The 27,619-nt window shown below is 40.1% G+C and overlaps 5 protein-coding genes across 12 annotated transcripts in view; 4 read left to right on the plus strand and 1 right to left on the minus strand.

The window, feature by feature from the left end:
• pip4k2aa (phosphatidylinositol-5-phosphate 4-kinase, type II, alpha a) overlaps positions 1-2,112 on the minus strand; it is a 28,521-nt gene extending 26,409 nt beyond the window's left edge. For 2 of the 3 annotated variants that reach the window (XM_085287376.1, XM_085287375.1), the window contains exon 1: positions 1,028-2,112. In XM_085287376.1, coding sequence (XP_085143502.1) covers positions 1,028-1,168 — 141 coding nt within the window. In that variant the 5' untranslated portion in view covers positions 1,169-2,112. The remainder of the gene's footprint in view (positions 1-1,027) is intronic. The other variant, XM_085287377.1, reaches the window with a different exon arrangement.
• Positions 2,113-3,435: 1,323 nt separating this feature from the next.
• Positions 3,436-13,978, plus strand: armc3 (armadillo repeat containing 3). 6 transcript variants are annotated; one of them, XM_085287378.1, is made up of 20 exons: positions 3,436-3,562; positions 3,755-3,810; positions 4,712-4,829; positions 5,066-5,191; positions 5,436-5,504; positions 5,693-5,868; positions 6,445-6,639; positions 6,760-6,943; positions 7,061-7,213; positions 7,300-7,408; positions 8,184-8,433; positions 8,623-8,759; positions 9,029-9,197; positions 9,354-9,457; positions 10,390-10,476; positions 11,019-11,102; positions 12,228-12,266; positions 12,749-12,913; positions 13,201-13,363; positions 13,553-13,978. In XM_085287378.1, the coding sequence occupies exons 2-20, from the start codon at positions 3,763-3,765 to the stop codon at positions 13,757-13,759; spliced, it is 2,583 nt and encodes an 860-aa protein (XP_085143504.1). In that variant the 5' UTR covers positions 3,436-3,562; positions 3,755-3,762; the 3' UTR covers positions 13,760-13,978. The 6 variants fall into 6 exon arrangements, with proteins under 6 accessions (XP_085143504.1, XP_085143505.1, XP_085143509.1 ...); XM_085287379.1 differs by having other exon boundaries at positions 10,393-10,476; XM_085287383.1 differs by having other exon boundaries at positions 8,668-8,759.
• Positions 13,979-15,801: 1,823 nt separating this feature from the next.
• msrb2 (methionine sulfoxide reductase B2) lies at positions 15,802-18,271 on the plus strand. Its single transcript, XM_085287386.1, has 5 exons — positions 15,802-16,064; positions 16,477-16,574; positions 16,979-17,055; positions 17,227-17,374; positions 17,524-18,271. The coding sequence occupies exons 1-5, from the start codon at positions 15,950-15,952 to the stop codon at positions 17,653-17,655; spliced, it is 570 nt and encodes a 189-aa protein (XP_085143512.1). The 5' UTR covers positions 15,802-15,949; the 3' UTR covers positions 17,656-18,271.
• Positions 18,272-18,463: 192 nt separating this feature from the next.
• Positions 18,464-24,592, plus strand: c8g (complement component 8, gamma polypeptide). The gene is made up of 7 exons (XM_085287385.1): positions 18,464-18,755; positions 19,625-19,770; positions 20,200-20,270; positions 20,347-20,454; positions 20,569-20,673; positions 21,005-21,040; positions 24,467-24,592. Exons 1-7 carry the CDS (start codon positions 18,573-18,575, stop codon positions 24,484-24,486), a joined length of 669 nt encoding a protein of 222 aa, XP_085143511.1. The 5' UTR covers positions 18,464-18,572; the 3' UTR covers positions 24,487-24,592.
• Positions 24,593-25,616: 1,024 nt separating this feature from the next.
• Positions 25,617-27,131, plus strand: LOC146567490 (lipocalin-like). Its single transcript, XM_085287387.1, has 6 exons — positions 25,617-25,784; positions 25,944-26,083; positions 26,195-26,274; positions 26,361-26,474; positions 26,567-26,668; positions 26,752-27,131. The coding sequence occupies exons 1-6, from the start codon at positions 25,689-25,691 to the stop codon at positions 26,769-26,771; spliced, it is 552 nt and encodes a 183-aa protein (XP_085143513.1). The 5' UTR covers positions 25,617-25,688; the 3' UTR covers positions 26,772-27,131.
• Positions 27,132-27,619: the final 488 nt, after the last annotated feature.

A 27,619-nucleotide genomic window follows, 5' to 3' on the forward strand; every position in this document is an offset into this window, starting at 1 on the left:
AGGAAAAGAGATGTCATTAGAAGACACTCCATTCATTCTTAGTTAATTTGCTACCATGCACATTCTTATTGTTGTTTGTGTATGTATGTATGTATATATATATATATATATATATATATATATATATATATATATATATATATAACAGGCAGAGAAAAATAAAGCGTGAGAAATTAGAGCATCAGTTACAATCAAAGAATAAAGGTTACTGCCATCATTGTTAAAAAAAAATCTATAACTAACATAAAAATAAACGTGTATGCTTAATAAATATATGAATGCTGCTGCTCAGCTCATTTGGCTATACCTTGGAAATCAGTTCTCCTCATTCAGTCCGGTGCCAAAAGATTGCCCTACAGTTATAACTCTGCTATAATTACGATTTTAAAAACTGGGCAAAAATCAAGGATAAGCTATATACTACAACTGTAACAAAAAAGGAGCTGTCATCTATGTGTAGCCTAAATCTTTTTACAAAACACTGCTTACAGGTATAATACTTGTGATTTGGTGCCAGAAATATTTGCATGTCCTCTGTCTGCCAAGTTGTGTGCTTTTTCCAACATCTGAGAAGTGGCCAAGTGCAGCAATTATTCAGCAAAGGAAGAGAAAGACAGCAGAGATAAGCTGTCTTGCATGGGAAGATCTGCTCTCTCATGACACAGAGCCCTAGGAGCTTATCCTACATGTGCACAACAGGAAGCCAAAGCGAGTTCACCGCACACGAACACACGCGCGCATGCATGCATCAAAACCACGGCCTAATAAGATCCACGACATTACTATTGCAACTACAAAAAGCTCACTAAAGCAAACATTACTAATGGATTGCGCTAATTGAAGCCAGTCATGTATTTACGGTGACAGTTCAGTGAACCGCTGGACAGCTGTCACCTCGTATTTTTATTCAGCTGCAGTAACACAAAAGCTGATATCTGACAGCAAGTGAGCCTTAATGTGGAACATCAAAAGATCGAGGGAGACATAACCGTAGATCATCACAGTGACAGTGGACGGTCTGACTCACCGAGTGGTTGACTCCCCACATAACCACGCTCAGCAGAGGGTCGCTGGCACGGAAGAGCTTCACTTTTTGGGCAACGAAGTGTTTTTTCTTGGTCTTGGTTTTGCTCGCAATGGATGCGGCAATGCTGCTCGCCGAAGCCATCTTTAAGAAAACTGGCTGGTTTATTGCAGACTGTGCGATAATCCCGACCGCGTGTCTTCCCTTGAAGCTGGCACAGCGGCCACCAGCTCACGGTTCAGCAGTGTCAGTACTATTCATTTAGCCATCCCAGCAAACCAAGGTGCCCCGATTCTTTTCCTCATCTAAAGTCCCACAGAGCTCGGCTGTCGCTGTGGCCCTAGCTCGAAAGAAACTAACGTGAGGAAATACGAAGCGTTTAGCCTAATACTGCTTGCTCTTCTTCACTTAACCGTCATACGCTTCTCCGCCAGCCCACATCATAAGTCACTACTCTTCCTTCCTTAACTCTCGACTGGAGCTCTCTGCACCTCCTGCGATGTAAAGTCTCACCGAGGTAGCGTTAGCATAGCCGAGAATAGCTTGTTAGCTAGCAAACATCAAAGCTAAATTTCGTAAAAACAGTAAACGTACGGAGGATGAACAATTTTTAAGCCCCCGTGGCAAATGACCCACAGAACACGCGCTTGTTTTTTTAAATATAAAAAAATAGCACATTAGAGATGCTGAAGGGTAGCTAGACGCTTAGAATTACCAGCTAATATGAGCCTCCCCGACCTTCTCTAACCAAATGACGGCAAGAAGCAGAAGCGGACTCCGTTCACCAGCTATCGAGCCTGCAAGCTAACTACTGCCATTAGCCAGCTGCTCGGCGACTAGCGAGCGGCTCAGCCCTCTTCCTACGCGTTTGTACTTAGTCCACAGAGATGACAGGGCGTGTATCCCGTGGTGTCTTTGCCCGGTTTAAATGAAAACATTGAGGAGCAAATATTTCGACGTTACAAGAATATCAACGTTTGGTCCACTCCCGCAGCGTTGATGTTCATGTGCGCTGCAACTGACAGCTCGGCGGATGGGAGGTGACGGGCTGAGCTTTGCAGTGTCTCCTGTTCTGATTCGCTACTACTCCTGCCCTCCACTACCGGGCCCATGATACCTTTCTGTTGTATTTTAATAGCGCAAGAGCCTTTCTATATTAGTCTATATTTGGCATTTGGATTTACCCTTCTTGTCAGCAACAAAAATGTTATAACTGAATGAAAACTATACACTTTTTCAGTGAGGCTGCCCTACATGACAGTTTTCTTCACCCACCCCCGTTTTTTGCAGCCTCTATAATAGTAATGGATTAGCAGAGACGTGCACCATCCAAGTCAATCCCTACTTGGTGTAGATCTGTAGATACGATTATATATATATATATATATATATATATATATATATATATATATATATATATATATATATATATATCCACCCACACCATCAGAGATAATGTCTTTGGAGGTCATTTGGTCCTCAGGTGCATACTATGCTGTTTCCACTGGCACAATGCTGTGTCAGTGCCTCTGTAAAAGCAGGAGGCTTCAATGTGCTGATGCGGTATAGAGCTCATTTGTTTTATGGCTCACCCTTCACGGCAGCGCATTTCTTTTCATATTGACTGAGCTCTATTTATATTGACTGAGCTCTATTTATATTGAATAAAAATATATGTAACTATATATATATATATATATTCATGATAATTTAATGATGGAATGTGCTTTCTTCCAAACTTCAGTGTAATTCAATGAACAGATTCAAGGACATCTGAAGAGCTTTCCAAATCTTAGTAGTTCTCAAAAGTAAACTACACAGTTAATTAGAAAACAGCACAGAACCTTTAGTTGTCTGGTTCACCCCTCCATAGGTCATGCAAGTTGTGTTTTCAATAAATAAAATAATGTAATAGACACTTATACATCTAATTGCCAGACTGTTCTGTTGTCCTTTAAAGATTTAGACCCCAATCCATTGAGCTCCAGTTCATTTTACATGCACTTTTTGATGGCTACTGACACATTTGCTACAATGTCCCAATGATGATTTTGGTGGTATTATTCACAACCTCTTCATCTGACCTCACGCTCACTCAACATAAACTTGTGCCCCCCTCGTTGTTACCCAGGATTTATTCTACCAGTTTGTGTAAATCTGTGTGTGATATGTTCAAAAACACACAAACAACATAGCTAATACCTGCCTTTTTTGTGTCTCTCAGCATTTCCTTCATGGACTATACTGTTTTTTTTTCTTTTTACTTTACTTGGATAAATAACCACCCAATATATTTTTGTTCCAAGTCCCGATTACATAAATACATTGTCAGTGTTTCCGAAGTAAACTGCTAAGACAATAGGAGCCATAACCTTTTGCAATAGGTTAAAATAACGATTGTTTAGACCATTATTTAGTTCCACATGGCACCCGTTGCCTGGCAACGTTGCGTCAACCTCCTTTTCCAAAACACAGTACGGTGAGGTTATTGTTGTCGGTTTAAAACCTCGAAGTTGCCTCTTGGTCTGGAAAGAAAACGTAAGTCGTGGTTCATTTTTGAGATAGTAATTAGAGAGCTTGCCATATGCCTGTTTTGTAAGCTTAATCTGTCGACAGTGCTACTGAGGAGTGGCATAGTAGCATAACTAGCTAGCTAGCTTTATGGGTTCACAGAGTTGAACGCATTGAACCGTTGGACACCCATCTCTCATCAATATTGCTCCTCTTTAGGCCACAATATGGGAAAGAAGTCGAGGAACGAGAGGGAAACGCCAATCAAGGAAACGGTGAGTGACGAATGTTTCTTTAGGTCTGTGAAGGTTCTCACCTAATGTTTCTTTAGGTGTTGGCAAAACCTAATTAATGCATTTTTGAACCTTTGACAAGGTTTAATTCATGTCCACTGAAACACATCCATACCATGAACACAGCCTACTGTACATCCCGGGAACATATCAATTAGAAAGCATGCACAACTCTCTGATTGGAACTACTACTATGGAACTTGATTCATTGGGGCTTGGCATCAAAGGTCATTAAGGTTGATATACAAGCAGGTATTTGTGTCAACAAATCATGATTATTCTAACTACACAAAAAATAATGAATGAAATTTGAATTTGCTTTAGTACATATCAAATGCTCTGATTGACACATCAAAAACATTGACTGATAGTAAATATTATATTTGTGATGAGGTAAGAATGATCAGTTTCATGTGTGGTGAAACATCCCCTTAACCAGTGGATAATAACACTAACACTAACTAACTTCAGACACTAACAGTCTGGAGAAAGCTAAAGAGGGAGTGTGAAACTCAAAGGGAAAAAATAGATGTCATGCTCAAAAGTGTGTCCATTTGCCACTACAATAAAAAAGTCTTTGACTTCATTCTAGATGATGAAGTTTTCTGATGTTCTGATGATAAAAATGTACTTTGAAATTGTGGCTTGGTCTTTAGTAGGCCTTGGGCACAAAATTGTTTGAAAACGGCATCAGGATATCATATGCATGTACATGTTCTCAGGTTGTTGCCTGTTGGTACATGCTGGGCATTGAGATATGTCCTGTCTCATTGTCCTAGAAGTATGAAAGTCAAAAAGACAGACCTGACTTTATACATGTTCTATATTTCAGTTATTTATTTTATATTTTGCAAACACTCCTTCTCCCTGTTGACTCTCACAGTTTGAGCCGCTACCCCTTGAGAGCAAAGCCCCAGCAACAGTAGTGCTGCTGTTGAACTCCCCAGAGGAGGACATTTTAATCAAAGCGTGTGAAGCGATCCAGACATTTGCAGAGAAAGGTATGGTAGGGTACCCACCGCTAACCCTTCCACATATTATTGATTGTTTTTATTTCTATGGGCAACCTTGCAGCTGAATAGCAGAAAATCCTGTCTTAATTTTGCTTTCAGGCTGATGTTTTGTAATGGTGTATTTTTTTGATATGCATTTTTTAAATCCAGAAATTGCAACATTTGCAATTCACTTCATCACCATCTGCCTAATTTTCCTGTTCACTGTCTCCCCCTGTTGTTAGGAGATGAGAACAAGGTTTCTCTGCTGGGACTTGGGGCATTAGCGCCTCTCTGCCAACTCATTACTCACAACAACAAGCTGGTCAGACGCAATGCCTTCATGGCCTTGGGCATCATGGCCACCAATGGTGCGTCAGACCAGTTACGTCATTGATGCAGATTCGACTGCAGTGGACTTGGTAGCTTACAAGCTCATGCGACAGTCTTGATTCTACAAATGACCCTTTAGTTTACCGGCCATCTATGTGTTTGTCAGGAATTTGCATCTGTTAATCTACCAGATGTTGGATTCCCTGTTCTGTTGATTCAACAATGAGCAAGGTGCTAGCCTTACTGAGTAACTGAGTAGTGTCTCTTGTTTAAATCTGAAAGGTGATGTAAGGACTGCGTTGAAAAAATTAGATGCCATTCCATCAATTATTGAAAAACTATCACTCGAAGGTGAGTAATAGATATTAGAAGATTAAGATATATTTTGATCACTAAAGGAAACAGTGTCACTTTGTATAAGTTGCATACAATCAAAATAGAGCACATGTGTTTACTTATGGCAGTAGGCAGTATTTCTGTGATCAATCCTTATTTATTTCTGTTTCTTTTCATATAATCAAATTCCATTTTTGTTCAAGATGATACAGTTGTCCACGAGTTTGCAACACTGTGCCTGGCTTCTTTGTCAGAGGATTTCCTCTGTAAGGCCCAGATCTTTGACAACAAGGGGCTGCCAACTCTAATTCAGCTGCTGTCTAGTTCTGACCCAGATGTCAAGAAGAATTCACTAGAGACCATCTCCAACCTAGTACAGGTGACCCAAAGTCATCAGGCTTTAGGATGTAATTTTATGTAAAAATTATAAGGATTTTCACTGTGAAAAATTAATGTGATGTTTTATAGTCCTAAAAGACGATAAAGTTGTCTTCACATACCGTATTTACTGAACCCCTGAACTTTTCTAGATATAACATTACAGGGGTACATGTGACAGTGCAGATGTTTAATGCTGTAGAATGTGTTTAACTTGTCAGCTCTGCAAGGGAAAGTATTTATTGTGTCCAATTTCATCTATGTGATAATAGTGCAGGTAATAACTCTGGTGTCAGTGGTCACACTGTGTTCTGCCTCCCTCCTGCTCTACTAAGGCAGCACTGCTGCCAAACCTAAAGTATTTCTTAGCAATGAGAATGCAGTTAATGCGAACTGTTTCCTGCTGTGCGCTACGTGTGAGAAAGAGCAACTTCACAAAGTCCTGACCTATTTCTCCCAACATTTACAGATTTCATGAGTGAAAACAGCTTCAAATTTGCTCCTAGGATTGTTGAAAAAAATGCTTTCAACATTTCTGTGAACCTTTTGCAACCTTTGCTGTTTTGTCCCCATGAAGGACTACAAAAGCCGACTGGTGGTACACGAATTAGGTGGGATCCCTCCACTTCTGCAGCTCTTAAATTCGGAATTCCCTGTCATTCAGCATTTGGCTTTAAAGACGTTGCAACATGTCACTACTGACAGAGATGCAAACAAGACCTTCAGGGACAAGCAGGGATTTGAGAAGCTTATGGGTATCCTGAATAATGTGGTAGGTATATGGTTTAGGTAATATATGTCTTTATTCTGCTGGTTTGTGTTAATAAGAATAAAATAATAGAGAATCCTTTAAAATCTGTGTCCTCTGGACCTATCTTTTTATTTCTCACAGAACTTCAGTGACCTACATGCTGAGGCCTTACATGTCCTGGCTAACTGCTTGAGTGACAGTGAAAGTGTCCAACTCATTCACAAGAGTGGAGGACTGACCAAGTTGATGGAATTTGTCCTCACTCCCAGTGTGCCTGAAATCCGGTCAGGTGTTATTAAATGCATCACCAGGGTGGCTCAGAGCTGTAAGCACAGAAGGCAATTAGAGACAACAGATTTCTTTCAACTTTCCCACATAATTTACTCTATTTTATTTATTCTGTTATGTGTGTGTGTATGCGGGTGCTTGCCTGTGTGTTTAGCTGAGAGCTGCAAAGTGCTTCACGAGCAGGATGTGGAGACCGTTCTTGTTGAGCTTCTGTCCTTGGAGAACATTGGTGTGATGACGTCTGCCTGTCAGGCTGTGGCTGCCTTGACCTTTCACCTAAACAGCAAAGAACGCTTCAGAGAACTTGGCACGTACATCTTCACCAAGCCACCCTGAGATTAGGTGCAGTCAGCACAACAAAGTGTAATTGAGTTGGATTCCTTTGTGTTTCAGGTTGTATCAGTGTCCTGGTTCAACTGCTGAGCAGGGAGAGTTTGGCACTGAGAGAGGCGGCAACCCAGGCCCTCTCTAACCTCACTCATAACAGCGAGTCAAATGCCTTGTGAGTAACGAAGGACTTTGATGTCTTACCTATACCTCATTGTTTTTGTACAGATATATGCACTTTTTTTTAACAATTCAAAATGTATGGAATTATGTATAAAAACATCTACAAAGAACAAGGCAGTTTAAAGACACAGAATAAGGCATATGAGACAATTTGTATGATAAGTTACTGGGTAGTATTTATTTGTCAGACATCCAGTACACACTGTCTGGTTCATATCGATCATTCAGATGTGCTAGGACACCCCTGTCCCCAAGAAGACAAAGTATTGGTGACCTGGGCAAATCATACTTCAACCCTTGGCCCATATAATCCCAAACATCTCTCAGAAAAGGAAGAAGTTCTGAAAATTCCCATAATGCATGCACATAAGTGCCCGTTTTTGTCTTTTATGTCCAGCATGAAGCATCCAAATATGATTTTTTTGTAAACTTCTAGACCCTTTCAGTTGTTTTCCCATTATTAGCTACATAAAATCTGAATGACTTCAGGGATTTAAAGGTGTGTGTTCTACTCTGGACTAGAATGCTGTCCTCCCCTTTTTTCATAAAAATAAGACACGGAATCTCTTTACTTCTTTTCCATTGTCTTCTCCAATCTTGTCTTATACATTTTTTTTTCCAGACAAGTCTTCTTCGAACTCTCGAACCCACGCATTGTATGCTTGGAAATAATATGCTTTAACAACGTATAAATTTGTAAAACTACAGTAATTGTCAGCCGTCTAACTTTTCATTAAACCTCCCTCCCTGTTTATTGTATTTTCCAGTGAAGTGTATGAGGAAGGTGGCGACAAGCTCCTCATACAGCAGCTGTATCAAAGCTGTCCAAAGATAGTGGCCAATTCTGCTGCCACACTTTGCAACATGGCAGAACATGAGATCATCCGCTGTAGCATCTTGTCACATGGAGCCATACAGGCTCTGTTGGAACCCTTGAAATCTACAGTTACACAAGTCCTGGTAAACACTGCACGTTGCCTGGCAGTGCTGGCCAGTGATGAAGAAGCTAGGACAGAGGTTGGTGTTTATGTGACCTCAGAATGCTGGCTTGTTCTCATGTTCAGTAATAATAAATAATGATCATTGTTTTTAATCATTGCTGTAAACTTTACTCAAGACAGCAGGATTATTGTAAACAGCATTCGGTTTCACTTTGTGATACTACATTTGAAATTCTTTCACTAAATAACTAATACTCAACCCAAGCTAGTCAGAGTTGGAGGTCTTCAGCTTCTGGTCAATCTACTGCAGTCTCACTCCAAGGAGGTGCTTCACATTGCATGCTTGGCAGTGAATGTCTGTGCCAGTGATGAGCCAACTGCTGTGGAGATGTGCAAATTTGGGTAAGACGTGATAGATAACACTGTCATTAGAGCATGACTGATGTGTCACCAAATAAATGACTGGCGAGTAAAATAAATGCAATATCTGCATAGATATTGCTTAATGTGATCCCCTAAATAACCAACAGATGGCAGTGCAAGACAATATTAGATGTGACTACATGTGCCTTTGTTCATTTGTCCATTTTTATATTTATTAGTAATGACAGAATATTTTTCTTTTCTTTCTTTCTTTTGGTCTATGCTTGTTGTTTCTATCTGTGTCTCAGAGCCCTGGAAATACTTCAGGAAATCAACCAGTCAAAGACCCGTAGGAACAGTTTCAGTGAGTTGGCTGTGAACAGCCTACTTAACTCCAACTTGTCTTTTAAATACAGCCTGACAAGTTCTTTGGCCTCCACTGACATCATCACCTGTGGCTTCTACGATGCTGGAAAGGTATGCTGTCAGAAGTCCTTTCAAGGACTTTTTAATGCAATCTTATTAACATAGCATTAGTTGGTTGTTGTTTTTTTGTTATTGGCAGTCTTTCACAAGAATGCAGCATGACTTTTCACATAATAATTAAAATGCAACTCTTGTGTTTTCCCTCAGGCTCGCCCTGGTCAGAGGATGCTGACTTTAGAGGAACTGTCCAAGCAACCGGTTAACCAGCGGCAAGCCATTATTTTTGTCAACAAAGCAACAGTATTGCCAGAGTACGAATCTAATATTAGAGTATGGTTTGATAGTTTAAAAGGAGAAATATAAACTACATTATTTTAATGCTTGTGCTTAAAAGACACCAATTGTTTTAAGAAGCATGCTTTATTATTACATTCTTTTAGTTTAGATAGATGTTTCGAGGACAAATGGAAGGTATACTGTATGTAATAGCCCTCTAAACAGTTACAGCTGACTCCTCCCACCTGGTAATAAAAGTAAATTAACCAGAACAATTACAGAAATTGACTGGGACCATTAGGTTCCTGCACTAGAAGTCACAACATGTTGTTTGCTCAGAAAATTTATTGTGGCTGTTAGATTACAATCACCCTCCCCTTCTCTGCTCCAGTCCTGTGCTCTATTCTTCCTTCGTTCCCTTTCCTCCTCCCATTCTCCCCCACTATGCCTGTAGCATAATTAGTGTGGCAGTGTACGGTAGCCCTTCTTTAGGGTGGCGACACACTCAGAGGGCTTCTTGTGATTCAAATAATGGACTTCTGAGCTTGCACCCAAAATCACAAATGTGCAAAAGCACAAAGAGACATGCAATACCCATGCGTGTTCACTGAGCCACATAAAGCATGCACGCAATGAAAAAACACATCTTAGATGTTTAAGGCTGTATATGCATGCACTGTTTAATGCTTTCAGCATTTTCATAAATTAACTTTGGAAAAGAGAGCAGTACCCCCTTCAGGGTACCTCTGTTCAGCCCTTCACCCCTCCCAGACCCCCATTCCACCAGCATGAATTTACACGTAACACTTCAGGCATTCTTAAACAGCCTGTTATGTAACTGATTCCTGGTCTCATCCATAGCTTCTGCATGAGCCAAATTTCAAAGCAAAAGGCCTCATGATTGAATTTATTTTCTGACTTATTCTTCTGTGTTCCTATAAACCAATTAACGGATGTTTTTTGTTAGCAGGGAGACAGTAGATGTGCCAGAAGAGACACAGAACAAGCCATCAGAGTCAGACGGCAGAGTCAGAGGAGAGCGTAAAACACCAAAGTGAGTGTGTTTGCTAAGTAGTACAACAAGTAATACCACTAACATCAGAGGTTCTGGAGACAAAAATCTTTTTTGTCCAAACCCTTTTTGGCCACAGCTATGATTATTATTGTTATTATGATGATTATTATACATTGACACTCTTTTTGACACATGCTAAACAGGAAGTTGTGCCAAAAATAATCCCATTTCAAGACAGTATTAAAAGATGCTACCTTTTCCTACATGAAAATGTAGCTACATAAATGCTGCATGCTAAAAAAAATCATGGAGAGAGGCAGAATATCAAACAAAAATCCAGAAAAAAATAATTTCATACAAGTTATAAATTGATTTGCAAGTTATTGAGTGAAATAGATATTATATCCCCAAGACAAACCTGATTTAGTTCTTGGCAATGTCCCTTAAGCCCAAGTTTTCCTGTAGCCTTGGCAGAAAAACAGTCACAAAGAGTAATGGTTCCACAATATATGTGCAAAGATTTATAAAATACAGTGCTGTGTGTTCATATAAACCATTTTGTTGATGTCCTTTGGTTGCAGGGTGACAGTAGATGTGCGAGAAGAAACACAGAGCAAGCCATCAGAGTCAGAAAGCAGAGTTAAAGGAGACCGTAAGACACCAAAGTGAGTGTGCTTGTTAATGTGGAGGCTCAACATAAGCAGTACCACTAACATTGAGCACGAAATGTGAAATGAATTAAAAGAGGTCATAAAGGTGGAATTTTAAGTACCGTAATTGTCGGGCTATAAGCCGCTACTTTTTGCACAAGCTTTGAACCCTGCGGCTTTTAGTCAGGTGCGGCTTTTCTATGGATTTTCCATGATTTTTGTGATATCGTAAGACGATTTGTTTTGTTTGTTCCGCTGTTGTACGGCACTACGTTGCCTGGCGGAAGGATCGGGGTTCAAGAGTGGTATGTTAGTCACATGTCCGTCCGCCAGGCAACGTAGTGCCGTACGAAGTAGCGCGAAAAGCAAACTTCAAAGTAGCGCTACGCATTCAGCGGGAGGCGTGGATGACGAGCGGCGATAAACTTGCGAAAAGCAAGTTATGCCCAACTCCACCGGTGGATTCTGACAGCGTGGAAAAGATCCACGATCACCAACGGATTTTGAAGGGCTGGACTGCTGCATGATGGAGAGGAGGACACCGCCACGGCCCTTCTGAGGGTGTTCGACTCTGACACTGACAACGAGGATTTCTTTGGTTTTGAAAGTGACAACGAAGGAGAGAAGCGGAGAGTGGATGACGAAGCCATCCTGAGCCTGTTCGTTTCCGACATTGGAGAAGAGGACTTTGGTGGTTTTAGAGCGCAGGAAGAAGAGAAAGATGGTGAATGACTGACTTTTCTTCTTGTTAAAGCCGTGTCACTGCACCTGAGCCTAAAAGGTAGTCCGAATCTATTTTTCTGGTGTGCTGTAGGTTACTGTTATGTACTACATGTGCAAATATGTACCCATAACTTGTTTTTCAAAATATTAATAAAAGGGGTGTGTCTCCAAACAGCCATCTCTTTCCTGACAATTCCCTTTGTACATATTCTCTTACATATGATAAGTCAACATTGAAACACCTGCGGCTTTTAGTCAGGTGCGGCTAATGTATGTACAAAACAGGATTTTCCCCTGATTTTAGCTTGTGCGGCTAATATTCAGGTGCGCTTTGTAGTCCGGGAAATACGGTAGTGATTTTCTTTCCTTGTAAGATACTGACAGAATTCTTTTCTAATTTACTCTTTTTTTGTACAGGAAGAAGAAGGAAGAGGAACAGAAAGATTATGGCCTCATATACTCTATTATTATTATTATTATTATTATTATTATTATTATTATTATTATTATTACTAAAGTTTGTGTGTGTTCAAATACATCCCTGTGCTGTATTCATATACCTTTTATGGAAACTGTCTAAACATTTTAGAGATGATAACAATCTCTGACGCATGCTAAAGACGATATAGTGCCAAAAACATTGACATTTAAAAAAATATTGAAAGATCTTGCGTTAGTGATAATGATTAGATCTTGTAATGATATGTTCTCTTGATTATATGTATATAAAATCAGATAACATGAAGGAGATCGTTAGACACTAAAAAGAGTGTGCCTGTTAATATGAAGGATGAGCATAAAGCAGTGTCACTAACATGGATCCTGTGATGTGAAATGTGTGATAGAGTTCACAAAGGTGGAATATTAAGTAGTGATTTTCTTTCTTATTTTAACGCACTGACTCCCCTGATTTCTTTTCTAATTTATTGTTTCTTCAGGAAGAAGAAGGAAGAAAAACAGAAAGATTATCTTCAGCCTGAGTCTCCTGTAGAGAAACCACGGGGAATGATGGAGGATGTCTCATTGCAGATTCTAATAAAAATTGCCAAAGAATACATCTTTCCACTGAATGATGAAAAAGAGCAGTGTGAATCCTTAGCCAGGTAACGTATTCATGCAGAAACTGGCATGCAAAGAGAGAGCGAAGTAACTTATCAGCAGCTATTGTTTAAAACAAATCTCTGGAGTCATGGAAACACATTAAAATGACATTTACACACCAACTCTTAAAATGTCAGGAGAGCTGACTAAAAATGACAGCAGTGGTATGCAATGCAGACACTCTGCTAACACACTGAAATACAATACCCTGAGAGATCAGAATGGAAAACAAAGACTTTATTTTAAAGGTTTCTGCATTTTCTTTGGTTGGGTTTGCTCTTATTTTCAGGCTGGTGAGCGAAGCCATGGGGGGAGCAGTGGAGAAGGAAAAGATGCACGAGTTTTCTTGGATTCTGCACCTCAGTGAGCTGAAGATTCAACTTCAGTCTAATGTTATTCCCATTGGTTTCATCAAAAAGGGAATCTATTATCACAGGGCACTCCTGTTCAAGGTACAGATTCTTTACCCGCATGGTAGCATTAGCATGAGCGGCTATGTTCATCATCTTTCCTAATATTTTTTATTCCTGACCAACATGTATTGACATCCCAATTTAAGCTCTGTCTCTTTAAGGTCTTCTCCATAATATTTGTTCCTCAGCCTATTTCTCAGTCTGACATTCTTCTGTCTCCTCTTTTAGTCACTGGCTGATTGCATTGGACTGAGCTGCACACTTGTTAGGGGAGACTACAACCGTGCTTGGAATGAGGTTCTCCTTTTCAGTAGAAATTCCTCCAACAAGCTGCACTCTTCACAGCCCTGCCGCTACATAGTAGACCTTGTGCACCAACCTGGAAACCTGTTTCCAGTCAATAGCCCAGCTGCAGTCCAATATCAAACTATATAATCAGTACTGTATTGTTTAAATACCACAGAAGGTAACGCTTTGACGTTATATTTTGTCTGATGTGCATCAACCGATTTATATGTAATGTGTGTTTATGTGTACATGATGTGTGCATGGCGGACCTCATCAGTTGACTATTTTTTTTTCTACATATGCATAAGGAAAGCAAAATCGTGTCTATTGTGGTGTTTCTCTATTAAACACAGTGATTCAACCTTTGTACTTCAGCATGGGTCCAACATGGTGAAGCAGTGTTTTTGCCAACGTGCAAGCTGTAGTTGTTTAGAAAGTTAATGCTTCAGCTGGAGAATTGAAAATATCTCTTACAGCTTCATGGCACCATCACCAGCCTGGAGCTTTGGATCCATGCTTTCATGTTTTTGAACCTACCAGAAAGATTTCATAGTAGAAATTTATACTCACCAGACCAGGCATCGTTTTTCCAATTTTATAATTGTCCAATTTTGGTGAGCCTGTGTGAACTGTAGACGTACATTCCTGTTCTGCATCTGCTCCTGTATCCCATCTGCTCCAGGGTCTGAAGTGTTTTGTATTCAGAGATGCTCTTCTGCATGCCTTGGCTGTATGAGTGGGTATTGGAGTTACTGTTACCTTCCTATCAGCTTGAAGCAGTCTGGTCATTCTCCTCTGACCTCTGGCATCATAAAGCATTTTCACCCAAAGAACTGCTGCACACTGGATATTTTCTTTGTTTGTGCTATTGTCTGTAAACACTAGAGATGGTTTTCGGGGAAAATCCCAGTAGATCAGCAGTTTCTGAAATACTCATACCAGCCCATCTGGCACCAACAACTAAGGCAATGTGATTTTAGGCACTTAAATCACATTTCTTCTTTTCTTTCTTCTTTCTTATGCTCAATTTGAACTTCAGCAGGTTGTTTTGATCATGTATTTGATCATGAGTAGTTACCATCTGATAACTCATCCGATTTTTGCCTTAAGGAACAGTTGAACAGGTTATTATTATTATTATTGGTTGTGTGATCGTGGCTCAAGAGTTGGGAGTTTGCCTTGTAATCGGAAGGTTGCCGGTTTGAGCCCTGGCTTGGACAGTCTCGGTCATTGTGTCCTTGGGCAAGATACTTCACCCGTTGCCAGTGTCCGCCAGCCTCGCCTCTGTCAGTGCGCCCCAGGGTGGCTGTAACTACAATGTAGCTTGCCATCACCAGTGTGTGAATGGGTGGATGACTGAATGTGTTAAGCGCTTTGGGGTCCTTAGGGACTATACAAGTACAGGCCTTTTACCATTTATTATTATTAATAATAACAATAACAATTAGTATTCAAATAGACACCTGCAAAGATGGTTGTGAACAGCAGATAGATGTGGCAATCCCAGCGGACACCAGTACTAGGAAGAAATGGCACAACTGACATCACAAACTAAGGCTGAAGGAACAACTGGAGCAGGTGTGAAAGGAAAAGGCTAAAGTAGTCACAGTGGAAATGGAAACACTAAGTGTTGTAATCCCAAAACCGGAAGAGTAGCTCCAACAGATACCAAGCACAACATCAGAGGTCTTTGTGCCGAAGAGTGCAGTCCAGGAGCAACCACGATATTGTGCAGAACCTTCAAAGTCCCCTCAAGTGGACCCGAGCCTGAGGATTGTATTTATACCACCTCTCAGGAGATGAGGTGGAGATTTTATATACATGTGTATATGGACTTTGTGTAATAGACTGGCAAATAGCCAATATTAGCTATTAACTAAAGCAAAGCATACAGGAACAGGTTAAATAAATAACAATAAATGCTAGAGAAATCCTTTCATGTTTCATGTCTCTAAAATAATTAAATAAATAAATAAATATGGCTTACCTATTTGAATGTCATATTTTTAAATCAACAAATATCTCTGTATCAGTCTTAAAAAAATCTAAAATCTAATCTTAGATTTTTTTTATTTTAATTTTTTGATCCACTCCCATTCAGCAGCGCTTACTGCGCTCTTTGCACAGTGCTGGCAATAAAATACGACTGAACTCCATCCACTTTGACCTTTGTAGCTTCAGTTGTGTTTTGTGACCGTGTAACCCCGCTAACAGCCCGGATAAGCCGAGCGAGGACCAGCCCAAACTCGCCGCGGCGTGAAAAATCTCGATGGGGCAAGTTTGCTTGGCTCCACTGAAAGCTGCACTTTAGTCGCACTTGACTCCACTGGAGCAAACATGTCTCGTTTCGTCCGCCGGATTGTCGCTGTTGCCTCTCAACACGCCACAGCCAGAGCTGCAGAGTTACCGAGGAGGATCCCCGGCATAATCCGTCCCGTGTCCACATGTCAAGGTACCGTGAGCGAACTTCTGATTTATATCAGCGCTGTACTTGAGCTGCAGCTCGCTGCACCATCATGCACGAATGTTTACTATTAGAGGTTCTACATCTCTGTTTGAAAGAGTATTTCAGAAGTTAAGTGGAAATTCTTTGAGATTAGAATGTTTATATTTTAGTCTTAGTTATTCTTTAAGAATATATTTCCAAGCAGCCTCACTTTCTCAGCTTTAAAGTTTTCAGAGTCTGTATTATTAATGGTAATGTGATCAGATAAGAAAATGCATGAATTACAGGAAACTCTGCCACAAATGTGGCTTTAATGATTCACTGTCTCTCTCTCTCTCACACACGCACGCTCACGCACAAAACATGTGGTTTGTTTTAAATATGCATATCTAAAATGTGTGACCTTTGCTCTGTGCAGGCCTGCAGTCCCTCACACGTTACAGTGAGACTACAGACTGGCATAAAAAACTGACCCCAGAGCAGTATGTAGTCACCAGAGAGAAAGGAACTGAGGAGGTGAGTCCAGTGTATGAAAAAAACAAAAAACAAAATAATTATTATGTAACCTAATGCCAAAGAAGCTTTGTGTTCAGAATTAATAAGTGGAAGGTTACACATGCACATAAGCACACCAGCAGAGTGACATACATTATCTCATCAACAGCAGCACATTCTCAGGTGGACTTTGATCTGCTCTGTATCACAACGACACACTTTTACTACATTATGAATTAAATACAGCCCGAAAAATGAAACGCAGAGATATTTCATCTTGTTATAACAGGACTAAGGACAAGTCATTGTATACACTTGCAAAACCAGGGTGCTGAAGAACACACAGGTAGTGAAATGAGCTGTATTTCTGCTCCTTACATTGTGATCTGGTGTGTGTGTGTGTGTGTATTTGTGGATGTTCTCAGCCCTTTAGTGGGATCTACCTGAACCATTTTGAAATGGGGATGTATCACTGTGTCTGCTGTGACGCTCCACTCTTCAGGTAATACATCTAACCAGTAAAGGGGTATGCACATTTTCTGGACTGGACCATAATCTTTTATTAAAACTCTGAAAAATGAGGGCTTACTGGTATAAGATGATTTTGCTGTTTGCTCATTTTTTAAAAAAAATCAGCAGATGTTTACTAAATTCTTCCTTCCTCTCTTCATAGCTCCGAGGCTAAGTACAACTCCGGGACAGGCTGGCCAGCATTCAATGAGGCTCACGGGACATGGGAGGGTGATGAAAGCCACACCTCCATCATTCGGCGCCCTGACAACAGCCTGGGCAGCCCTGGGACAGAAGTCCTTTGTAAAAATGTGAGTTGTGCTAGGAACCAAAAGAAGCCAAGGTTTCATTCAGTTTAGCTGTGATACTTGTTGTTTGTGCTATAAAGCAGAGGTTAAAGTAAAAAAAAAAAGTGCACAAACGTCTGACTTTTTTGTGTTTCTGTATCTGGGTCACACAGTGCGATGCCCACCTTGGCCACGTGTTTGATGATGGACCAGACCCAACAGGACAGCGCTTCTGCATCAACAGTGTTGCCCTCACATTTAAAACCAGAGAAAACGACAAACCTGATGAGGATGAGTGTAACTGATGGACTCTTCATCAAAACATTAAAAAAAAAAACAGGACCAGTTTAAAGAACTTCCCTTTTGTTTTTTGTGGGGGGGTTTAAAGTGAAAAGCTATGTGATGTGAAGTGGGATGAATTGTGGGTTAAACTGGAGGTGAATTGAAACCAGTTTTATATTGCATATATTAATGGATATATGGACTGGAGAGATGTCTACACAGGACAGGACTACAGGACTCACAGTAAATCATTTTTCTTCTCCAATAATCTTTTTTCTGTTCTCTCTTCGTCACTGGTGTTTACTGTTTACTAATGTTTGTTAAGTATTTTGCCTTAACTGTCATCTGAATGAAGGTCTTCTCATATGAGCCACTTGGAACATATGTGTAGGATATGTGAAGCCATTAATGCCAAATTTTTTAAAAAGTGTTTTTAACAGCATTGTAATGTTTAGCATATTTTCATATCTGGAAAAAACAGTCAAAAAATTGTTGTTCTGCAGGATTGCAAAAACATTGCTGTGTCTTTGGTTTGTAATCTGAAGTTGCGTGTACATATCCAGCTGAAGTCTTTGATCGCAATCACGCAAACATGACCGATCCTCCCCCCCCCCCAAATAAATTCACGTCTAAATCCGGCGCTGTGCTGCGATGACCCCCGATGTTTGCCCGTAATTTATTGCCGCCTCTTGTTGTTCAGAAGTGCACACCACAGCACTTTAGTATGGCCTCATCTCTACCATGAAGTTAATATTTAACTCAGCAGGCCATCCTCTGTTTCACACTGTTTGTCTCTGGGTCTCTGTTTGCTTATCCATATCTTCTGGGTATATGTGTTGCAAGTTGAGTAAAGCAGAAAGAGAACAGCTGAAGGGAGAAACAGAGCAGGGTGGACAGAAAACCTATAAAACAAAAACAAGAATTGTTTGTCAGCGATACAATGGCTGGACTATGGCGTTGCATACTTGCAGTGGTGATGTTGATGTGCGTGTACCTCTGGGATTCTGCTGAGGCTGTAGGTGGAGCTAAGAGTCGACCCCGACCCCAAAGACGACCTCCCAAGAAGCCAAAGATCACACCTATTGACCAGACCCAACCCGAACAAGACATAGACATAGAAAGGGTAAGAAATAAGATAAAGAAGCGGAATATTTTCACTACTGCTGCATTGGGCCCTGGCTGCTCAATTCAATTTATATAGTGCCAAATAACATCAGCAGTACTTGGTCTTTTTCTTTTTTTAGTTAATCTTTTTAACCTTCTGCTGAAGACAGTGAGATTCATGAAAAAGCTGCAACTGCCAAGAGACCGACTGTTTCCAGGCAGTTGCAGACGTCGCCAACACAGCAGACAGCTCTGTGTGCTGTTATTTTACCTCTGAACACTGTTTTTTTTTGATTGTAGGACTGCAGAAGAATCTGCGGAAACTATGTGAAAGTAACTTAATGGTGGATGAGTCAATATAAACATAAGAAAATAGCCAGAAAGCTATTTTGTTGCTTTGATTAGATCATGACACACACACACATATACACACAAAAGCGCTCTGTCCCACTGGTCTAAGAATAATCCAACAAGTTTTTGTCCTTATATTCTATGTGGAATCAAAGTAAAGTATTCAGAGACTCGAACAAGTCAAAGGCCAGTTCTGAGAAGCCTTTATTCTTCAAACTTTCGATCGCTGTGAAAGCTCTGATTTTTATGGATTACTGTGGGGGCTGCTGATGCAGGCAAACTTACATAATTGTGTCAATATTGTGTTTGAGGCAATGAGGGAATTTTTCTGTGCAGGTGAACGGATATGAAGGGGATAGAGCAGGGCATTTAAAAGAAATGTTTTTGTTTTGACACGGGAACATTTTTGGAATTTTGATTTCAGTGGGATGGGATGAATTAGAATAATCCGATAAGACATTTGTCTATGACAAATTGATTGAATTTGAGATATTTTGAAATCTTGTTTTTTCCTTTCTCTGATTGCGTGTGTCCTAGATGCTGGGAACATGGTACCTGCTTAATACTGCCTCCAAATGCTCTTACCTGGTAAATCACGGGACCAAGGTGGAGCCAACAGTAATCACCATTGCTCGTACCGCTACCTCTAATGAAACGCTGTCTGTTAGCACCAAAACAAGGCAGTGAGTACAGCTGCACATGTGGCTGATTCTTCTGTATGTTCTTTGCTTTCTTTCTATTTTTTTGGCAGCAGAGGGAGCCAATTTCTTGAATCCCTCATTCCATTCTTACTGATATTATTCCTTGCCATGTGTTTAATGTTATTTATGCATCTTCAAAAACAGGAAGGATGAGGTAGAACTGTTAAATCCGTCAGCTTTTCTGCTAACTCTTTTTTGGCCAAACTGACCTAGAAGTATAATATCCCATTTAAATGGAAAAAATGTGGCTTGTGTTGTTTTTGGAGAGCATTCTATGAAAGCTTTTGTTGCTGTATGAGTGCTACGAAATCTTTCTGGCCTCAACAGAGAAAAAACAAGTTTTATTGATTAATTTGTCATGCACTGTCCGAAAAGTACAAAGTCTTCTCTTCTCTTCTCTTCTCTTCTCAGTAATCACCAGTGTTGGGAGATATTACAAGTCTATCATCTAACATCAGTCCCAGGAAGACTGACACTGAAAGGTCAGTTTTGTTTCTTAGTGTCCCAGAATAAAGCAGGATCCTGTGTGTACTTTGCTCTCTGTTCTCTATATACCAGGATCTCCCCCTGAGCAGAATATTGAGATAGTGATTGGGGATACAGACTACAATTCCTATGCCATCATGTACTACCAGAAACAGGGCAAGATCACAATGAAACTCTATGGTAGGTTCCTCCCTTACTTTTTTAGGTACTTTATATTGAGCAGCACAGCACTGTTGATACTTTATTACTTTGGTAAATATGTTAAAGGGTTTTTGTGTTGTGCTGTGTTCGCAGGGAAGTCTGTGGACAATCTGTCAGAGCCGCTGCTAACCAAGTTTGAAGAGCTTGCTGCAAAACAGAATTTGCAGCGGGCCTACCACTTCCCCTTCCCCACCTACAGTATGGCTAATTTTACAGTTATCATACAGAATACTAATAGCAATCTATTTCATGTAAGCTGGCATTTTGAAACACATGATGACTGCATAGCTAGACAAGCTCTGGATCTCTGATAGCTAGATTAACCAAATGAATATACCGTGTAACCTTTGAGAACACAATCCAAATATTTTCTGAACACAGTGCATTACAAAATAACACAACAACACACTACATATGTAGTAAATGACTGGTCAGAGTAAGTCACACTACTACTAGCCATATGTTGATATATAGTAAAAGCTCCCCAGAGGGCTAAATAATGGCATGTGAATTTATTTTTGCTTTCTAGGTCACTGCGGTGATGTGGATCGAGATCATGTGATCAGTAAGTTACATGCTGTTTTTTCTTTTTAAACATTTTTAAATGTATTAACTTAAGTGACGTATGTACTTAAAAGCAATCCCCTAAAAAGAAAGGGTGATAATGTTTCGATTTGTCACAAACAAAATGGCCAGACAGAAACAAGATAAGCATGTGCAATGCCACTGAGACAAACTTATATTATTTTTCAGGTTTTTACTTACTGGTGTAGTATGCAGGCCTAGTGCTGACAAGTACATCCACGAGTAATTGCATTGCATTTCCCTGGCAAAGCGCTCACGACTTATTTCCTAGCATTTTCTCCCATGTACTGTAAGAAGCTTCACTGATTCAGTGCAATATAATAAATAATATTAACAAATTGTATTTATGCAGATTTTTTCTTAACAACATGCTTTACATAAAGAACTGCAAACAAGAACTAGAAAAATTTGCATTTCCTGTGAAAATGCTGTGTGGATGCCTTAACGCTGAAGATGTCTGCTGAAAAAAGCTGAAAATTTTGAAATTTAAAAAAAAAAAAAAAAAAAAGATTTCCCTGAGCAGGATTTGAACCTGGCCCTTCTGGTCTAAGGGTAGTTATTTAGCTTACTGAGCCAAACTCATTCTCACAAAGAAGAGGTGGAGAGATTGACAATTGTGCTGAAATGAGCAGAACCTGCTGAGAATTGTGCTGATAAGAGGTGAAAAGGCTGCAAATTTTGCAGAAAAGAGGTGAAAATTCTGCTGAAAAGAGTTCAATCAGCAGAATTTCTGCTGAAAAGAGGTTTTTGCTGAAAACAGCAGAAAAAACTGAAAATTTTGCTGAAAAGAGTTCAATCAGCAGAATTTCTGCTGAAAAGAGGTTTTTGCTGAAAACAGCAGAAAAAACTGAAAATTTTGCTGAAAAGAGTTCAATCAGCAGAATTTCTGGAAAAGCTTAAAATTCTAATGAAAACAGCAGAAGAGGCTGAGATTTGTGCTGATAAGAGGTGAAAATGCTGAACCAATCAGAGGTACTGCTTCTGTCTGCTTCATCAGGCGGTGTACTTGTATGTATTTCTGCCATGGAGCGTTAACAAGAATCTGAGGTCCATATTAGAAAAGCTGCCAAAATCATAAAATGTTGCCGAATTGTAAGAAATTATCAATATGAATTACAGGTCTGTGATAGTGTATTAATTTGTAGTGGAAGAAAACATGTGGACAAGGTGGAATTGAACCCACGACCTTTGGGCTTCAGACCTGTGTCATTACCAACTGCGCCACTGGGAAAGAGAACGGGCGCCTGGAAAATAGGGTGATGAGCAGTCAGAATTTTCGGAGTTTGAAAACTGAGAGGAGGACAGATTTCCACCCCTCAAACAAACGTAATTTATGGCACAATGGTAAGATGACTGTAAAAACTGCTTCGACCTTGAGTGTCAGCAGTGTCTGAAGATGAATTGGCACAAGCCTCATGTCTTAACTTTGCTTTGTTACAGAGATATGACGATTTGAAAATGCCTCTCATTAGAGAAATCCAGCGCTGGTTTTGAACCAACTCCCCATAGACTTTGAATGGAGAGTTTTAAAACTTTTTGTTGCTCTGAGGCGATTTGATAAAAATCTGTAACTTCCACAACAGTGATAGTAACATTTTCTGAAAGCCAGCAAAAATACCTACGTTTTGATGTATAATTTGTGGAGGTTGGGTGAAAATTGAGCAAGAAGTTGTTCGGACATGAAGAGAAACTTCAGAAAGCAGCAGCTCTCACTCTGAGTTAATTGCATAGCAACCATAACAACGCATGTATTTTCTGAAAAATCACAAAGCTGCAACTGAAAACTTAAAGAGGCATTAAATGAAAACGGTAACAGATATGAAAAAGCTGAATCACACAGGAAAAGACCAATCATTTGAGAACGTTTTAAAGTTTGAATGGAGTTTCTAGGTGAAAGCATGAGTTAAGTTTCGAAAACAAGAAAGTTTTAGCAGAATTTCTGAAGTTTTCCATTCATTTCAATGGGACAAATTAAAGGAAAAAAGTGTAATATTTTAAAAAGTATAATAGCAATAAACACCAAAAGATATAGCCAGAAAGAGCAGAACAGATTAGAGTTTGAACTGAGAAAATCGGCTGAAAACTGAGGGAGTAGTTAAGGTGCAAAAAACGTACGGAGGCGACAAGAATAAAGGATAAAGAATAAAGAGAAACAGGAACTCAATACCACACAATTAGTTTCACCCCAAATGAGCTGCAGCTTTGTGCTGTGATTGTGGCTCACGGCACTTTTCCCTCACATGTTACTAGAGGAAAAAAAACACTCATCTCGAGCTGCTTGTGTTACCTGGTTAATATGTTCTTCATAGTTTGTTTTGTATAATCTAAGCTAAGCAGTATGTTATGAAAAAACAAGTTATTGACTTAAAAAATGTAATTAAGCCAAAGGCAATAACCAGTGTGCAAAACAAAATGAGGAGAATAATTCAGATCCCCTTTGGGCAGTAACTTAAATGTTAATATGTACAATGTTTAATTTAAATAAATGAACAGTTTAAATGTATTAAATGCCGAAGCACAGCAACAATGTACATTTAGTTTAGGCTAAAGCTCTTGTCTAGTTTCCTGCAGTGTGGTTTGATTTGAATAGCTGATGAGGATTCTTGAAAAATGCTGTGAAAGCTAAAATCACCATGTGATAACAGTACTTGCTCACTCGGTGAGTACCTCCCTACTGACCTCCTCAGAATCACGTGATTTTTGTGTACAGTAACTTTGGGAAATTTAATGAGGTCACGCAACCTGAAACTGAGTTTGACATTTTTGATCCCTCATAAGTACAGCAGACAGATATGACATTTTCAATGCTAAAATACACATTCGAGCTCTGTTAAAAACTGCAAATAAATCAGTTTTGCATACTTTAAAGTCAAAATCTTGTTTTTGCTCAGAAGCGCTTTTATTTTATGAGACAAATGGGTTAAATGGCAAAATATCACCAGTTAAATGTCTATACTGTAGATTAACAGAAGCATAGAGGTTCTTCACACCATGTGGGATATGTAGCTGGTCAAAGCAAGTTATAATCATGGCTCGAGCATGGTATCAAACATGTGGGTAAAATGGTACATGTCATGATTTTTAATCATCCTGCATATTTTGTACAAAAAAGATTTGACAGCTATAAGTAGGAAGATATCACAGAGTGTTTCTAAGCGGGAGACCCACTGTTGAATAACAGTATGAGGTTTTTTTTTTTTTTTAAATGGCATCATGTATCACTTGGGGGGAAAAAAGAAAAGTGAGCCAGACCTTCTCAGAAACAGTGCTGACTTTTGTTCCTGCAGGCTGTGCTCCTGCAGTCAGTTTTTAAAACGTTGTCAACACGTTATCTAACTTCCACTGCCTGCTGAAAAACATCAGCACGGTTTCTCTGTAATTTAACCTGGCATTCCTTGTTTAACAGATTGTGTTCCCACATGCTGAAGAGGCGGAGCTCAGGGGACGATGGAGAGCAACGCTTTTGAATTCACCCCTAACATTAAATGTCCTCAGCCACACACTGAATAAAAGGACATAAGAGTCAAATCAAGCTGTTGTTGAATGCTTTTAATTGTCCTTATTTGCTGTTTGGTAATCCTGTGGTGAGATGGAAGTGTCAACATGTGTTTTTTTATCCCGAGATTTACCATTGAGAGGCGAATGCACATTTTTGTTTTGTGCTTGAGGATGCAAAAATTGGATGAGGGGGCCAGGAATGGAGATAATAAGGCCCAGATGTCACAAGGGTGGTTACAAAACTCACCAAAAGTGCCTCTTACCACTTCCCCTCGCTCCAACCAGCACCTCTCTCTCTCTCTCTCTGTGTCCCTGTTTGTGTGGATATGTGAGTGTTTCATAACCAGCTGATTACAAGTCTGTGCTCGTCTGGTCTCATAACAGAGGAGAGGTTTGATAAGTCATCGGTACATGTCAGCAAAAATAAAGAATTCACAGCTAATCAGCACTTTATGTAACAAGCAAATGATACAATACACAGAAACAAAGTCAAGGGGGGATTTGCTGTAACATAAATGCAATATTTAAATTTAAACAAGTCAATAGTGCATGCTCCAACTCCCTGGTAGTTACAAAACTCAGAGGTTCTCACCGAAATTCTGCATGCACCAAAGGTTTTATGAAAGTAAGAAAGAAAGAAAGAAACCAGTACAATGATGTGAGTCAGTGCTCAGAGGCTGCAAGGAACAATCAAGCCACTGTATGCAACACTGGCAAAGTTATTTATGAGAATGATTTTTATTTTTTTTTCACCATGAAGTTCTTAAAAATCCCTGACCATGCAGGAAATACTGGATGCCAATGGTTTATCATATCCAGAAAAATGGAAAACACACTGATTTTATACATGTGACATTTTGGCCAGGCATGCTTGGACACTAATGTTTAAACCCCATCTCTTCTACCCCTGTGTCCTGGCTCTATTCACACGTGCCAGTTGTGTAACAGCCGTGATTTGCCTGAGGGTTTTTGTAATGGTGTAGCGAACAGCAGGATTGTGGGGAGGAGACAGAATGGGGGTAGGGCTGTACCCTGCAGCAAATATAAGAAGCCTCCGCTTGCTCTTTCCCATCAAACCGCCTTGACACTCCTGATCACTCCTTGCTGCCGAAGCACAGACAGAAGAAGCCATGAGGAGCACACTGCTGAGGATGCTGGCCGCCCTGGTGTGCGTGCTGGCTGCATGTGCAGATGTCATGCCCGTAAAAGACTTCAACCTGGAGAAGGTAACAAATACACATTTAAAAGGAAAGAAGTTATTTGCGTCTGTCTTTGGGTTGTTGCACAGACAAAAACAACCCCTCACTTTTAGAAAGCAGAGGGGAAGCAGTAATGCAGGTAGGGTTTAGATAACCTCTTTTTAAACAGTGTTTGCTTTCTTACAGGTGGCGGGCAAGTGGTACATGGTTGGCTTTGCTACAAATGCTCAGTGGTTTGTGAACCACAAAGCAACCATGAAGATGGGGACTGCTTTCTTAACTCCTACTGATGTAGAAGATCTGGACCTCTCTTACTCCAACCTGAAGTGAGTATAATTGTGCTTTCAAAATAAGATAAAATAAAATAAATTAAATGGCAATGATTGTCTTTTTTAGGGAGGATATCTAATAAACTGGTCATTTTTTCCCCATTTAAGTACTGATGGCTCCTGCTGGAGAATGACTCACCTGGCTAAGAAAACAGACACTCCTGGACGTTTCACCTTCCACAGCCAAAGTAAGTAGAGACGCCTTTAAAACTGCCCCAAAATCTGACATATATTTGAATACTTAGATTTAACATGATTTCTGTGACCCCACCAGCTTGGAACAATGACAACGACATGCGCATTGTTGACGTTGTTTACGATGAGTACGCCCTGGTCCACACCATCAAGACAAAGAATGGGGTGTCCGAGGTCCTCAACAAGCTTTACAGTGAGTTTGTCTTACCAAAATAAGAGTAACTTTCTAGGAATGCTCTCCGGGATTTGCTCATTCTTGAAGAGCGCCGTCATTTTTTATTGTAGGTCGCACTCCCGACACCAGCGCTGTCCTGCAGGAGAAATTCTCGCAGTTCTCTTTGGAGACTGGTATCCTCGCTGAGAACATTGTTATGCTGCCCAAGAATGGTAAGTTAACAGTATCAACAATGTAACTGATTCTGTGAGCGAGGCAGACCTTCGCTCACCAGCCTTTCTAATATGCGTTACAGGTGAGTGTCCCGACGCCTGAGGAGCCCAAATCTTCCATCTCAGCAGCATCCCCCCCCACCACATTCGTCCAACCCCTCTCCCCCCTACAGTCATGACGGATTCACAAAGCTACACCCTGGGACAATGAACCTCAAGCATTTCACTCTGTTTTCTGCTGCACACCAAAGACCAACCCTGATCCTAGTTGAGCTCTCATACTTGTCAACATGCACATTAACTGGGGCATCAGAGTGGAACAATAAAGGCCTGCTTGTAAGAAAAAAAGGGACTGAAGTACACGGAAATATTATAAGTTGTCTTTTGTAACTTCTGATTTCTTTTGCAGACTTTTTTTTCTCCTGTTTTCCAACCTCAAAGCTAATAAAGCTGTTAAAAAGTGTCTGATTTCACAATAATTTTGTGTGTGTGTGTGTGTTCTGTGAAGGTTTTTTTGGAAGCTACGTGAATATTTTAACACACAATGCTCCCCATCAGCTCACTGTCAGGCATGCGAGAGTGTGTTGGATACTTTACCACATTACATTAGGAGACAGTCCTTGTCAAAGGGTTTAAGGATGAGTTGCAGTTATGCAAATATGCGGCTGCGAGTGATATAGGCAGCTATTCAATCGACAGACATAATGAAACGAAGATTATAATAACACAAACTGATTATGGGGCAGCTATATTGCTATTTAGTTCTGGATCATGGCAACAGTAATAACAACGACAAGACAATACCTCGGTTCAAAGGTGTGGGCAGACAAACAAACACAAAGTAATCAGAATTAATTTAATTTAATTACCAGGCACGCAGAACAAATCCCTCCTGAGGAAAAGCAGAGTAGCACTACATTTCTGATGAGTAAGAGATATAAAGACCTGACA

This window comes from Mchenga conophoros, linkage group LG9 (genome assembly GCF_057382185.1).
Source record: "Mchenga conophoros isolate Kocher_MC1m ecotype Shallow Benthic linkage group LG9, M_conophoros_male_GT1.1, whole genome shotgun sequence".
NCBI classification, from domain to species: Eukaryota; Metazoa; Chordata; class Actinopteri; order Cichliformes; family Cichlidae; genus Mchenga; species Mchenga conophoros.

Excerpts from the sequence above, each read along its gene's own strand:
- armc3 (XM_085287378.1), top strand. The coding sequence starts at position 3,763 with ATGGGAAAGAAGTCGAGGAACGAGAGGGAAACGCCAATCAAGGAAACG. Across the intron at positions 5,505-5,692 it reads TGAAAAACTATCACTCGAAG|ATGATACAGTTGTCCACGAG; the intron begins GTGAGTAATAGA and ends TTTTTGTTCAAG. Across the intron at positions 5,869-6,444 it reads CCATCTCCAACCTAGTACAG|GACTACAAAAGCCGACTGGT; the intron begins GTGACCCAAAGT and ends GTCCCCATGAAG.
- msrb2 (XM_085287386.1), top strand. The coding sequence starts at position 15,950 with ATGTCTCGTTTCGTCCGCCGGATTGTCGCTGTTGCCTCTCAACACGCC. Across the intron at positions 16,575-16,978 it reads GAGAGAAAGGAACTGAGGAG|CCCTTTAGTGGGATCTACCT; the intron begins GTGAGTCCAGTG and ends GGATGTTCTCAG. Across the intron at positions 17,375-17,523 it reads CAGAAGTCCTTTGTAAAAAT|TGCGATGCCCACCTTGGCCA; the intron begins GTGAGTTGTGCT and ends TGGGTCACACAG.
- c8g (XM_085287385.1), top strand. The coding sequence starts at position 18,573 with ATGGCTGGACTATGGCGTTGCATACTTGCAGTGGTGATGTTGATGTGC. Across the intron at positions 20,455-20,568 it reads GATCACAATGAAACTCTATG|GGAAGTCTGTGGACAATCTG; the intron begins GTAGGTTCCTCC and ends CTGTGTTCGCAG. Across the intron at positions 21,041-24,466 it reads GGATCGAGATCATGTGATCA|ATTGTGTTCCCACATGCTGA; the intron begins GTAAGTTACATG and ends CTTGTTTAACAG.
- LOC146567490 (XM_085287387.1), top strand. The coding sequence starts at position 25,689 with ATGAGGAGCACACTGCTGAGGATGCTGGCCGCCCTGGTGTGCGTGCTG. Across the intron at positions 25,785-25,943 it reads AAGACTTCAACCTGGAGAAG|GTGGCGGGCAAGTGGTACAT; the intron begins GTAACAAATACA and ends GCTTTCTTACAG. Across the intron at positions 26,475-26,566 it reads GGTCCTCAACAAGCTTTACA|GTCGCACTCCCGACACCAGC; the intron begins GTGAGTTTGTCT and ends TTTTTATTGTAG.